General features: G+C 40.6%; 1 protein-coding gene and 1 long non-coding RNA gene across 6 annotated transcripts in view; one reads left to right on the top strand and one right to left on the bottom strand.

Annotated features, from left to right (window-relative positions):
- LOC128705417 (female sterile (1) homeotic) overlaps window positions 1-14,372 on the bottom strand; it is a 684,385-nt gene that overhangs the window by 14,795 nt on the left and 655,218 nt on the right. For 4 of the 5 annotated variants that reach the window (XM_070092310.1, XM_070092329.1, XM_070092338.1 and 1 more), the window contains 2 exons: window positions 12,353-12,522; window positions 86-305 (listed from right to left, as the gene is read on the bottom strand). In XM_070092310.1, the coding sequence (XP_069948411.1) occupies window positions 86-305; window positions 12,353-12,522 (390 nt within the window). The remainder of the gene's footprint in view (window positions 1-85; window positions 306-12,352; window positions 12,523-14,372) is intronic. The other variant, XM_070092319.1, reaches the window with a different exon arrangement.
- The window catches only part of LOC138853766 (uncharacterized), a 180,308-nt gene that overhangs the window by 63,811 nt on the left and 102,125 nt on the right, over window positions 1-14,372 (top strand). The gene's annotated exons all lie outside the window — the stretch shown is intronic.

Genomic DNA, 14,372 nt, shown 5'->3' with positions numbered 1-14,372 from the left:
ATTTGCTCAACCATTTTCAACTACCCGAAGAATAAACTTTGATAACCCTATTAACTTTTGTGCATTTAACAAATGTGCGACTCACCGCTTCCCTCCGTCTTCGTTCTTGTTCTCTAAGTTTTTGTCTATCGCGGTCACTAAGCTTCGCGTTATCATGCGAGGATGTTGGAGTGGCCGGGGGGTGGGAGCTGGGTGGACCTGCAGGTGTTGCTAGCTGAGGGTGAGGTGATGTAGAAGCAGTCATGGGAGTAGCAACCTTGGCACTGGGAGCAGCTCTCTCTCTGATGGTCACAGGTTCTCTTCTGCTGCATAACAAAACTTTCCATCAGTTAAATCACATTAGAAAAATTAAAATATGCAATAATAAATATGCTAAAGAACTTCAACATTTACTCATTATCAGCAAATTCCTGCAACTCAAATCAATCATTGACCAGACCCTAGAAATGAAATGTGCTCTTAATGCCTAAAAATAGCCACCCTACCCCCAAAGAAATACATTATTTTTTCTTCTCAAATGGTCGAGAATCTTTTTATGAAGGTAATGATGACAAAGGTACAAAATTTGATGGGAAACTCAAAGAATTACACAGGAATAAAATTGGTGATCTCAGTGCAGTTTATACATCAGTGATTTCATTCAATTTGAGTCCTACTTCAGGACAATTCCATTATTCTAGTCAACTAATTTTTTAACTATTTCACTAGTATACCTTTCATTGTATCAACTGAGCACATGAAACCACCCATTCAACTACTCTTATAATATGATCAGAATTCAGTAAATGCTAATTGAAAAAAATGCTAATGGAAAAGCAGAGTCAATAATAAACAATGTAGACATTCCTAGCACTAAAACATTTCCTCTGTCCATTGGTCACACACCAAGTCCTCTCATGTATTACACTTGCTTTCCATTTTAAATTCGTATTCACACAAAATTAAAAGATTTACTCAACTTCTTGGATAACAAAATATAACCAGGAAAGATTGTTCATGGTTTACAGCTTCCCGATAATTGAATCAGACCTATTAAAAACCCATAAAACAGACTGGGGGTTGTAGAGGTCTTAACTGTCCTCTGGTTTATTAGAGAAAACTGAATATTTCTTCTAATTTGACCTAATTTTCAAGCTATTTTCAGTCCTCAAACCAATCAAAATCATATATATATTTCACTGCAGCATGCAGTGCATAATGAAAAAAAATGCAACCATGTTTTCTGGATTAAAACAGTGACTTTGTGGGCATTTTCATATGGTTTTTACAGATGTATTCGTGGTTTCTTGGACTCATTTGACAGAATGGAAAATATATTACAGCTTGAAATTGAGCTCAAAGTAGCAGAAATGTTTGATTTGTGCTGATGTTCAGGAATACACAAATGACGTCACACATCCAATACACGTCAACTGGTGGGTCTAATATACGTTCACGAATGTGCTGATTTTATTTATACAATTATTACAATATTGCACAACAGTAAATTTTCTATTTTTGGGTGTGAATAAAAATTCTATATAAAAATTAAAAATCAAAATGGAATTCATCTGTAAAGCCTGGAAATGTAACTAATAAATAAACAAAATGTTATTTTAGTGCCAGGAATGCCTACATTGTTTATTCTAAAGGCTATTTTGAAATTGGAATATTTTGAACTTAGTGTGAAACTGGCCAAATTACCAACTTCTGATCACTTTACTGGGTCGCTGAAATAGTTGACTGGGCAGATTCTGGTGTTTAACTGATAAAATAGAAGTAATACTAGCGAAATATCTAAGAATTTGGTTAACTGAAATAATGTAATTAGCCTAAAATAGGAGTCAATATCGCCGATGAGTAAATATTGCTGATGCAGTAAAATTCGCGATAATGAAATTTCATAAATTTTCCATCAAATTTAGTACTTTTTGTTTTATAACCTTCAGATAAAGATTTTCTTATCATTTCATAAGAAGAAAAAATAATTTTTTTTTTAAATTCTTGGACCCTCAAAGGGTTAAATGGAAGAAAGTATGGAAAACACACAAATGAAGTAGTGCGAAACTTCTATGACAGAATTTGCAAGAAACACGATGTACAGTAGACCGTCATAGTATATGAATTTATCATTTTCCACATTTTGGTTATTACACTGTTGAAATATTGCGGCATATTTTTATATAACACTTTGTAAAACTGACTTAACACGGTTTCATTCCTGGGTGTGGAAAAAAATTTGGAGTGTCGCCCGCAGGCTGCAGGGATAGTTCCCCATCTCTCAGGCTGCCTGGCTCTGAGTCAGGCCATTGTCTCTGAGGGGAAGTCATACCTTCCTCCTTAGCCACACCCGCCAGTTCTCTGTGCATACACATCTCGTATGTAACTCCTTGTGAACTGTGTTTTGATCTTTTCACTGCCATATTTTGTATCTGCCAAGCAACCGTGGCACCCAGAAGGTATGGGAGGGATGCTGAAAATGGCAAGAAAAGGTTTAAGCATTGAAGTCTTGAAGTTACAAAGAAAACTGATATATAAAAGTGGTTCACATCTGGTGGACATAGCGAAAGTTTATGGCCTTAATGACTTATTTGACTGACTCGACTTACTGACTGGACTGAACTGACTTGATTGACTTAGCTGAATTGAGTTAACTGAATTGACTGACTTACTATCATCACTCAACTGACTTGACTGACTTAGCTGAATTGATTTGACTGAACTGACTGGACTAATTTGACTGACTTAACTTTCTGACTAACTTGCTTGACTTACTGACTGGACTAATTTAAAATTAGACTTTTTTACTGAAGAGGACCCTGATAAATCTAGAAGCAGCACTCTGAAACGGTGGGTAGAGCAATTGATGCCTTACCGTCAGGTGTATAATGTACTGCAGGGTAAAATAGCCCAGAAATCCATTACAGAATTTATGCACACTCCAGTACAACCATCAACTAGTACCAGAACCTCAACCATCCACCTCAGCCCCGTAGGGCCACAGCATGACTCTCCACTCTCTTCACAATTATCGACAAACACCAGCAACCACAATTTAAGGTAAGAAATACTATTATTTCTGTTGCATTTGTAGCCTTAAGTAATAAAGTACATAATACATCGCGACAATGAACAACAATTACATGATCATTTTTATTTCTGTAATACCTGGAGATATTAAAAAAAATTTTTTGTTTTTTTCGGGGCTCCCAGGAACGTAATCCTATTTTTCCCATAAGTTCTTCAGTTTATCTAACACGGATTTACCTTACACAGCATTTTCAGAATGTGACTACCTGGAGTTTACCTGGAGAGAGTTCCGGGAGTCAACAACCCCGTGGCCCGGTCTGTGACCAAGCCTCCTGGTGGATCAGAGCCTGATCAACCAGGCTGTTACTGCTGGCTGCACGCAATCCAACGTACGAGCCACAGCCCGGCTGGTCAGGTACCGACTTTAGGTGCTTGTCCAGTGCCTGCTTGAAGACAGCCAGGGGTCTATTGGTAATCCCCCTTATGTATGTTGGGAGGCAGTTGAACAGTCTCGGGCCCCTGACACTTATTGTATTGTCTCTTAACATGCTAGTGACACCCCTGCTTATCATTGGGGAGATGTTGCATCGTCTGCCGAGTCTTTTGCTTTCGTTGTGAGTGATTTTCGTGTGCAAGTTCGGTACTAGTCCCTCTAGGATTTTTCAGGTGTATATAATCGTGTATCTCTCCCGCCTGCATTCCAGGGAGTACAGGTTCAGGAACTTCAAGTGCTCCCAGTAAATGAGGTGTTTTATCTCCGTTATGCGCACCGTGAAGGTACTCTGTACATTTTCTAGGTCAGCAATTTCACCTGCCATGAAAGGTGCTGTTAGTGTGCAGAAACATTCCAGCCTATATAGAACAAGCGACCTGAAGAGTGTCATCATGGGCTTGGCATCCCTAGTTTTGAAGGTTCTCATTATCCATCCTGTCATTTTTCTAGCAGATGCGATTGATATAATGTTATGGTCCTTGAAGGTGAGATCCTCCGACATGATCACTCCCAGGTCTTTGACGTTGGTGTTTCGCTCTATTTTGTGGAGGAATTTGTTTTGTACTCTGATTAAGTTTTAATTTCCTCATGTTTACCACATCGGAGTAATTGAAATTTCTCATCGTTGAACTTCATATTGTTTTCTGCAGCCCATTGAAAGATTTGGTTGATGTCCGCCTGGAGCCTTGCAGTGTCGGCAATGGAAGACACTGTCATGCAGATTTGGGTGTCATCTGCAAAGGAAGACACGGTACTGTGGCTGACATCCTTGTCTGTCAGATATGAGGATGAGAGACCAGATGGGAGCGAGTACTGTGCCTTGTGGAACAGAGCTTTTCACCGTAGCCGCACAGACTTTACTCTGTTGACTACTACTCTTTGTGTTCTGTTTGTGAGGAAATTATAGATCCATCTACCAACTTTTCCTGTTATTCCTTTAGCACGCATTTTGTGCGCTATTACGCCATGGTCACACTTGTTGAAGGCTTTTGCAAAGTCTGTATATATTACATCTGCATTCTTTTTGTCTTCAAGTGCATCTAGGACGTTGTCGTAGTGATCCAGTAGCTGAGACAGACAGGAGCGACCTGCTCTAAACCCGTGTTGCTCTGGGTTGTGTAATTGTTGGGTATCTAGATGGGTGGCGATCTTGCTTCTTAGGATCCTTTCAAAGATTTTTATGATATGGGATGTTAGTGCTATTGGTCTGTAGTTCTTTGCTATTGCTTTACTGCCCCCTTTGTTTGTGGAGTGGGGCTATGTCTGTTGTTTTTAGTAACTGTGGGACGACCCCCATGTCCACGCTCCCTCTCCATAGGATGGTAAAAGCTAGTGATAGGGGCTTCTTGCATTTCTTGATTAACACGGAGTTCCATGAGTCTGGCCCTGGGGCAGAGTGCATGGGCATGTCATTTATCGCCTGTTCAAAATCATTTGGCGTCAGAATAATATCAGATAGGCTTGTGTTAACCAGATTCTGCGGCTCTCTCATAAAAAATTCATTTTGATCTTCAACTCTCAGTCTGGTTAGCGGCTTGCTAAAAACTGAGTCATATTGGGACTTGAGTAGCTCACTCATTTCCTTGCTGTCATCTGTGTAGGACCCATCTTGTTTAAGTAGGGGCCCAATACTGGATGTTGTTCTCGACTTTGATTTGGCATAAGAAAAGAAATATTTTGGGTTTCTTTTGATTTCATTTATGGCTTTTAGTTCTTCTCGCGTCTAGGTAGTAGGTTGGTAGACAGCAACCGCCCTGGGAGGTACTACCGTCCTGCCAAGTGAGTGTAAAATGTAAGCCTGTAATTGTTTTACATGATGGTAGGATTGCTGGTGTCCATTTTTCTGTCTCATAAACATGCATGGCTTCAGGTATGTCTTGCTACTTCTACTCACACTTAGGTCACACAACATATACATGTACAAGCATATATATATACACCCCTCTGGGTTTTCTCCTATTTTCTTTCTAGTTCTTGTTCTTGTTTATTTCCTCTTATCTCCATGGGGAAGTAGAACAGAATTCTTCCTCCGTAAGCCATGTGTGTTGTAAGAGGCAACTAAAATGCCAGGAGCAAGGGGCTAGTAACCCCTTCTCCTGTATATATTACTAAATTTCAAAGGAGAAACTTTTGTTTTTCCTCTTGGGCCACCCCGCCTCGGTGGGATACGGCCGGTGTGTTGAAAGAAAGAAAGTTCTTCCCGCGATTCCTCACTCCTATAAGATTCCTTTAGCTTAAGTTCGATGTTTGCTATTTCTCTGACCAGTGACTCCCTACGCATTTCAGATACGTATATTGGCCTCTTTTAGCCACTCTGTTATTCTTTTCCATCACCTGTAAAGGAAGCACCTGTCTCTTTCTATTTTACATCTACTCCTCCTTTTTCTTAAAGGAATAAGCCTTGAGAATACATCGAGTGCCACTGAGTTAATCTGTTCTAGGCATAAGTTGGGGTCTGTGTTGCTTAGTCTATCTTCTCAGCTTATATCATTTAAGACTTGGTTTACTTGGTCCCACTTTATGTTCTTGTTATTGAAGTTGAATTTGGTGAAGGCTCCCTTGTGACTAATCTCATTTTGTTGGTCTGAGGCTCCGTGCATACATGTCTGAACCTCGATTATGTTGTGATCTGAGTACACCTACCATCCAACTTACGACCTGCTTGACTTACGACCACTCAACTTACGACCGTAAGTTGGGAAATAAACAACTATTTGTGTTGTACACAGTGTTTATCCTAAAGCTTACAGTATAAAATACAGTACTAACAACATAAAAAGTAAAGAAAACATGAAATACCAAAACAAAACAATAAAATAAAGTCATTACAAAAATATTTTGTTGATATTCAGTAGTAAAATTCGACTTACGACCGGTTTCTCGGAACCGAACTCAGTCGTAAGTCGGAAGGTAGGTGTATATTATTTTTGATATGGTGACATTTCGTATCAGGTCATCATTGTTAGTGAAGATGAGGTCTAGTGTATTCTACAGTCTAGTAGGCTCTATTATTTGCTGGTTTAAGTTGAATTTTGTGCAGAGATTCAAAAGCTCGTGTGTGTGTGAGAGTTCTCGTCAGAGCTGCCTCCTGGTGTTATCACTGCAACAACATTATTTGCTATATTCCTCCATTTTAGGTGCCCCAAGTTAAAATCCCCCAGGAGCAAGATGTTGGGGGCAGGAGCTGGCAGATTTTCCAGACAGTAGTCAATTTTTGACAGCTGTTCCTGGAATTGCTGGGATGTTGCATCCAGAGGCTTGTAGACTACCACAATGACTAGGTTTTGGTTCTCTATCTTTACTGCTAAAACTTCCACTACATCATTTGAGGCACTAAGCAGTTCTGTGCAAACAAGTGACTCTGCAATACACAGGCCAACCCCCCCCCCCCCATTTTGCCTGTTCACTGTCGCATCTCTATAGGTTGTAACCTGGGATCCATATTTTGTTGTCCAAGTGATCCTTTATGTGGGTCTCTGTGAAAGCCAAGAATATTGCATTTGCCTCTGCAAGCAGTCCACGGATGAAAGGTATTTTATTGTTCGTTGCTGGCTTTAGACCCTGTATATTTGCAAAGAAGAATGTCATCGGACTGGCAGTATTGGTGGTACCGGGGAGGACTTTTTTTTTCCGGCACTAGTATCTGTATCTGTTGGTTTGGAGTGGAGGCCATCGACTGTGGTTCCACTCCAGAAATGACTGGATTTGATGTATGATTTCTGCCATTTCCTGCCAGTATTTTTTCCTTCCTGGCACTAAAAAACCTCTCCCTCTTGAGTGGCTGTGGCCACCCAGGTTCTCCCATGGCTTGGATGTTTTGTATCTTTTTGGCCCCTTTAGATGGTGTGCCTGGCAATTTAAGTTATAGCACAGTCTTTCCTGTACTGAAGAGGGACACATTTCAGGGTGAAAAAGCTTACAGGAAGTGAGTTTGCATTTTCCTGTTGTCATATGGGCATGGCATTTTCTAGGGTAGTCATAGTTGCACGTCCCATCTGTTTTCCCAGATTTCCCATGCCTGCAGATACCAAGTGCATAGTATGTGCACAGGCTTGGTTTCCGTTTGCCTTGGGTTTCTGTGACTGTATTCCCTGTTGGTGCATGTTTACCTGTCTCATTCCTATCCTCACTAGTACTAACAATGGAGCTCTCACCAGTTCTTTCTGGTAATATATCCTCACTATTGCTAGTGGAGTCCCCTTGTTTGCTATCTCCTGTGATATTACTAGTATGTAATATTGGTTTTATTTTGTCCTTGACTACACTTGTTTCCCCACTACAGCTCCTGTCTCCCTCGAGGTCATTTATATGCATTCCCTCATGCGTACATTTACTGACTACCAGGACAGCACCTCCATCCTCACCATTACTGCCTCTCAGGACAGCACTTCCAGCTTCACCATTACTGTCTACCAGGACATCACCTCCAGCCTTACGGTTTCTGACTACATGGACAGTACCAAGGGCGATACCATCCAGCCAAGACTTTTTATTTTCCCATCTGTTATAGAATGCTTCCAGGTTTTCTATGAAGGCTGCTTTGATGTTATCCTCTTTTAATACCAATGTGATTTTAGTCCACAGATTGATCTCATTTGGGCATACCCAAAAACACTTCCCTGATTTAATACTGCTTGTAGATAGTTCTTGGATATCTGCACAAGGGGCGTGACACCAATTTTCACAAAAATGGCAAGTAATCCATGAGGAAGCCCGTTTGTTTGATTTACTTCAGACTACACAGAGCTTCACAGTGTGATTTGAATGGTTGATTTACTATAGTTCTGCTAGTAACCCCTTGAATATTCTACTAATAACCTCCTTAAAGTGAAGATCTGGCTATTTGTACTTCTATTTCTAACTGTACTTGTATATTAGGACAGCTTACCGGTGTACGTTCCTGTTTTATATTTATTTTTTGTGTTTGATAAGGGTGCCTAAAACCCCATCTGTTTACAGTCTGCTTTATTGTTCAACGAATCCATTTGAAACCGGTCAAGGGTTCAGACCAGTCAAGGGTTTGGAACCAGTCGGATCTGATCAGTGGGTCACTTATTTAAAACATATCTGGTCGGTGATTTGGGCTAACACATGAAGGAACTACTGGAAACTATTTAACCGAGTAATGTGTGATTAGATTGATACAAAGGTATAACTTGCGTGTTGAAGAACCGGTGATTGCTGGCAGCACCTACAATGACGAATGGTCAAGACCTCAACGTTTATTTACAGCCTGAAGGATTATCGATCACTGTATATAGCTTTTCTAGGTTTTTTCCATCTCCACCACAACAAATGCTTTATCATCACTATAGTTGATTGGTGAAATTATTGGAGGAAAGACGCTTTTTTTGGAGTGATATCTGCTTTTCGTTTTGTATATTGCGACCGCTGGTAATTACAGGATATATGAATGTCACTGTATATGTATAGTATTTCAAGAATGGAGAAAAAGCTAATGAAAGTCACTCCACTCCACTAAGTACCATTATATTACTGGTTAGTTGCTACTACAACACTGTATTCTCCTATTCACTGGTATCACTAGATTATATCGAGGTACACTAGCAGGCCAGGAAGATTATTAAAACAGCTGACCTGTGTGGTAAGTTTCTGGCAACTGCCTTTTTAGGCCTATCACTTCAGTTTCAATTACACCTGTTTTAAATGACACTTTAGCATTTATTATCTATATACTAGGGTGCCACTGTAGTATACACAATATTATCAGGGAGACTTTCTTTCCTCTGACAGATTTTTTTTTTTTATTATTAACACACTGGCCGATTCCCACCAAGGCAGGGTGGTTCAAAAAAGAAGAACTTTCACCATCATTCACTCCATCACTGTCTTGCCAGAAGGGTGCTTTACACTACAGTTTTTAAACTGCAACATTAACACCCCTCCTTCAGAGTGCAGGCACTATACTTCCCATCTCCAGGACTCAAGTCCGGCCTGCCGGTTTCCCTGAATCCCTTCATAAATATTACTTTGCTCACACTCCAACAGCACGTCAAGTATTAAAAGCCATTTGCACTCCTATCAAACACACTCATGCATGCTCGCTGGAAGTCCAAGCCCCTCGCACACAAAACCTCCTTTACCCCCTCCCTCCAACCTTTCCTAGGCTGACCCCTACCCCGCCTTCCTTCCACTACAGATTGATACACTCTTGAAGTCATTCTGTTTCGCTCCATTCTCTCTACTTGTCCAAACCACCTCAACAACCTTTCCTCAGGCCTCTGGACAACAGTTTTGGCAATCCCACACCTCCTCCTAACTTCCTAACTACGAATTCTCTGCATTATATTCACACCACACATTGCCCTCAGACATAACATCTCCACTGCCTCCAGCCTTCTCCTCGCTGCAACAATCATCACCCATGCTTCACACCCATATAAGAGCGTTGGTAAAACTATACTCTCATACATTCCCCTCTTTGCCTCCAAGGACAAAGTTCTTTGTCTCCACAGACTCCTAAATGCACCGCTCACCCTTTTCCCCTCGTCAATTCTATGATTCACCTCATCTTTCATAGACCCATCCGCTGACACGTCCACTCCCAAATATCTGAATACATTCACCTCCTCCATACTCTCTCCCTCCAATCTGATATCCAATCTTTCATCACCTAATTTTTTTGTTATCCTCATAACCTTACTCTTTCCTGTATTCACTTTTAATTTTCTTCTTTTGCACACCCTACCAAATTCATCCACCAATCTCTGCAACTTCTCTTCAGAATCTCCCAAGAGCACAGTGTCATCAGCAAAGAGCAACTGTGACCACTCCCACTTTATGTGTGATTCTTTATCTTCTAACTCCACGCTTCTTGCCAAGACCCTCGCATTTACTTCTCTTACAACCCCATCTATAAATATATTAAACAACCACAGTGACATCACACATCCTTGTCTAAGACCTACTTTTACTGGGAAATAATCTCCCTCTTTCCTACATACTCTAACTTGAGCCTCACTATCCTCGTAAAAACTCTTCACTGCTTTCAGTAACCTACCTCCTACACCATACACCTGCAACACCTGCCACGTTGCCCCCCTATCCACCCTGTCATACGCCTTTTCCAAATCCATAAATGCCACAAAAACCTCTTTAGCCTTATCTAAATACTGTTCACTTATATGTTTCACTGTAAACACCTGGTCCACACACCCCCTACCTTTCCTAAAGCCTCCTTGTTCATCTGCTATCCTATTCTCCATCTTACTCTTAATTCTTTCAATAATAACTCTACCATACACTTTACCAGGTATACTCAACAGACTTATCCCCCTATAATTTTTGCACTCTCTTTTGTCCCCTTTGCCTTTATACAAAGGAACTATGCATGCTCTCTGCCAATCCCTAGGTACCTTACCCTCTTCCATACATTTATTAAATAATAGCACCAACCACTCCAAAACTATATCCCCACCTGCTTTTAACATTTCTATCTTTATCCCATCAATCCCAGCTGCCTTACCCCCTTTCATTTTACCTACTGCCTCACAAACTTCCTCCAAACTCACAAATGGCTCTTCCTCACTCCTACAAGATGTTATTCCTCCTTGCCCTATACACGAAAATCACAGCTTCCCTATCTTCATCAACATTTAACAATTCCTCAAAATATTCCCTCCATCTTCCCAATACCTCTAATGCTCCATTTAATAACTCTCCTCTCCTATTTTTAACTGACAAATCCATTTGTTCTCTAGGCTTCTTTAACTTGTTAATCTCACTCCAAAACTTTTTCTTATTTTCAACAAAATTTGTTGATAACATCTCACCCACTCTCTCATTTGCTCTCTTTTTACATTGCTTCACCACTCTCTTAACCTCTCTCTTTTTCTCCACATACTCTTCCCTCCTTGCATCACTTCTACTTTGTAAAAACTTCTCATATGCTAACTTTTCTCCCTTACTACTATCTTTACATCATCATTCCACCAATCGCTCCTCTTCCCTCCCGCACCCACTTTCCTGTAACTTCTATTATTATTATTTTGCACACGGCACATTAGGCCTATGATTCCCCTCTGGGAGTATACTCTGCTAGGTACTGTACACTAATCCTCCTTTATGATTCAGTATGAACTATTTTCTCCCCAAGATTGGTTTCAAGTGCTAGAGGGATGTATCGTATAAGATCGGTGGCACAAATTTAAGTTCTAGCACGTAAGAGAGACCGAGAAAACACGAAAAAACATGGAGCACAACAAGGCACGGCGGGCACAGCCTATTGTATTATCAGTAACGCATCATAATTCTCACACCTATAATGACTGTTTATACAGTTTAACTGACCCTCTTGTCAGAAAACTTATAAAATATTTGGGAATCAATGTGGTGTGACTTCTGTTTTGCTATGAGCTACTGTATGTTTCCTCACTGTAATGAATGTATTCTCACTCTTCCTTACAAGGTTTACCTGCTTTTAATTTTATATAAGCCACTGTGTGGGCAAATTGTTGTAAATGAAGGTTCCACATAAATGCTTGCACCTCTTTACCAAGAAGAGGCAGCAAGTATTACAACTGCTGGAAACTTGAAGAACACTTTCTGGTGGACTTTATACTGAAGACAGACAATCACAAGCTTAGCTCTGTTTCTCTACCTACAAAAAGATAATCATATGCATGAACAAAGACAGTCACACTACTATGTATAAAATTACCTAACAAGTACAAGAGTACAATAAATCATAATCACTTACCCATGACTATCTGCAGTATTTGAAATGCTTGACATATTTACTGGATGCAAGTAGCCCCTATATATGTAAGTGGACAAAAGCAAGAAAGTCCTAGAGTGACAGACATGTGTACAATGTATCAGGCCACCAACCTCTGCAGTTCCTGAGTAGCTCTTGCTTCTTTAGCCTGCTCCATGGCTCTCTCTAGTGCTTCTTCCTCCAAGCGCGCACGATCTCGTTCTGCTTCTTGTCTTGCTCTTTCCTTTTCAACCTGCTCTTTTTGTTGTCTTCTTTGCTCTTGCTGTTCAATAATCTGGCGTTGCTGTTAGAAAGAAAACATGTGTGAATTCACCCCTGATCTGCATATGTTTGATTTATGAATGTATACTGTATATAAAAAACATCTAATGTTAATAACACATAAAATTTCAAACTGATCTAGCCAAAACAGAGAGATTATCTTCACTGATGTTACTTGTGTAAACATGAACACGCATGTATGTATACACACAAAATATGAAAAGACAACCCCAAGGAAACAAGAGAGTCTTCTCACAAAGACTAACCATTGGAATGCATTAAAAAAAAAAAAGGAAGGGGGGGGGCAGTTGAGTTAAAAACAGGGGCCTTAGCATATATATAATTGAGAATAACCTGACATTCGTGTTTAAATCTATCTTTGACTTAGTAAAAAAAAAAATTAATTAATTATTGGAAGTCCCTTGTTTCATGCTGCAGATGTACTTTAAGCCCATGGCAACTATACTAAGCTCACTCAATCCATAAACACTTAATTCTGCATAAAAAAAATCATTAATGTGCTTTGACAGATAAACTGGCTGAATGAGACGGATGCTGAATATCACATAACTGACAGAACTAAGACACTGAATAATACTGAATTCACATAAAGATAATCCGCATGAAGAAAGGAAACATGTTATCTCTTGTAAAAATCTGGTTTCTGAGAGATGGAACTATCCAGTATGGTTCTATCCATCTGAAAAGAGACATTCACACCACGAGGAGGAAAGAGAGGAGGAGGGAGAGGAAGAGGAGGGGGGGGGGGAGAGAGAGAGAGAGAGAGAGAGAGAGAGAGAGAGAGAGAGAGAGAGAGAGAGAGAGAGAGAGAGAGAGAGAGAGAGAGAGAGAGAGAGAGAGAGAGAGAGAGAGAGAGAGAAAGAGAGAGAGAGAGAAAGAGAGAGAGAAAGAGAGAAAGAGAGAAAGAGAGAAAGAGAAAGAAAGAGAGAGAAAGAGAGAAAGAGAGAAAGAGAGAGAAAGAGAGAAAGAGAGAGAGAGAGAGAGAAAGAGAGAGAGAGAGAGAGAGAGAGAGAGAGAGAGAGAGAGAGAGAGAGAGAGAATATATATATATATTATAGATCGCCACCACCAATTGGAATGCTCTTCTCCAAGGGGATGTTGACAACCAAGTGAAAGCCTTCACTGGACACATCCTTAATCTACAACAAGAACACATTCCTCACCAGCAATATGTGACGAAGCTTACAGATCAGCCTTGGTTTGGCTTTTGTTGTAAAGAGGCTGCTACTGCTAAGTACAAGCATGGCGAAGGTATAAGAGACATCCTACCACCTACAACAGGAACTTGCACAGTAAGCATATGGGTGACGTTCAAAAGTGGGCCATCGCTACATGGGAGCTGGACACAAGAAGAAAGCTAGCATCAGGTAGGGGAGGTTCCAAAACCTGGTGGTCCCTGGTCAAGGACAGACAAGGTTATCTGCCTGATGAACTCATTCCACCTCTAAATCGACAGGATGGGACCACCTCTACTAGTAGTCAAGGGAAAGCGGACCTCTTTGCCGAACACTTTGCTACCAAAATGCAAGTTCCTGATCCAGCAAGGGACCCTCCTTGGCTAGCTGCAAGAACTGTGTCAAAACTGTCAATGGTGACAATAAAGCAGGAAGAGGTGCACTTCCTTCTTAAATCGCCTGACCAACAAAAGGCTGTGGGCCCAGACAAGTTGAGCCCAAGATTACCGAGATGTGCAGACCAGCTAGCAGCACCTCTAAGTCGCATCTTTCAGTACTGCCTAGTACAGTGTAAATGGCCTTCTCTGTGGAAAGAGGCAAATGTAGTCCCTGTTCACAAAAAGAAGAGCAGAGCAGAAATCAGCAACTACAGACCAGTGTCATTCCTGTCAATCAC

Source organism: Cherax quadricarinatus, chromosome 3 (genome assembly GCF_038502225.1).
Source record: "Cherax quadricarinatus isolate ZL_2023a chromosome 3, ASM3850222v1, whole genome shotgun sequence".
NCBI classification, from domain to species: Eukaryota; Metazoa; Arthropoda; class Malacostraca; order Decapoda; family Parastacidae; genus Cherax; species Cherax quadricarinatus.
Note: the sequence above shows the minus strand (reverse complement) of the source record. Positions and strands in the feature narration are given on the sequence as shown.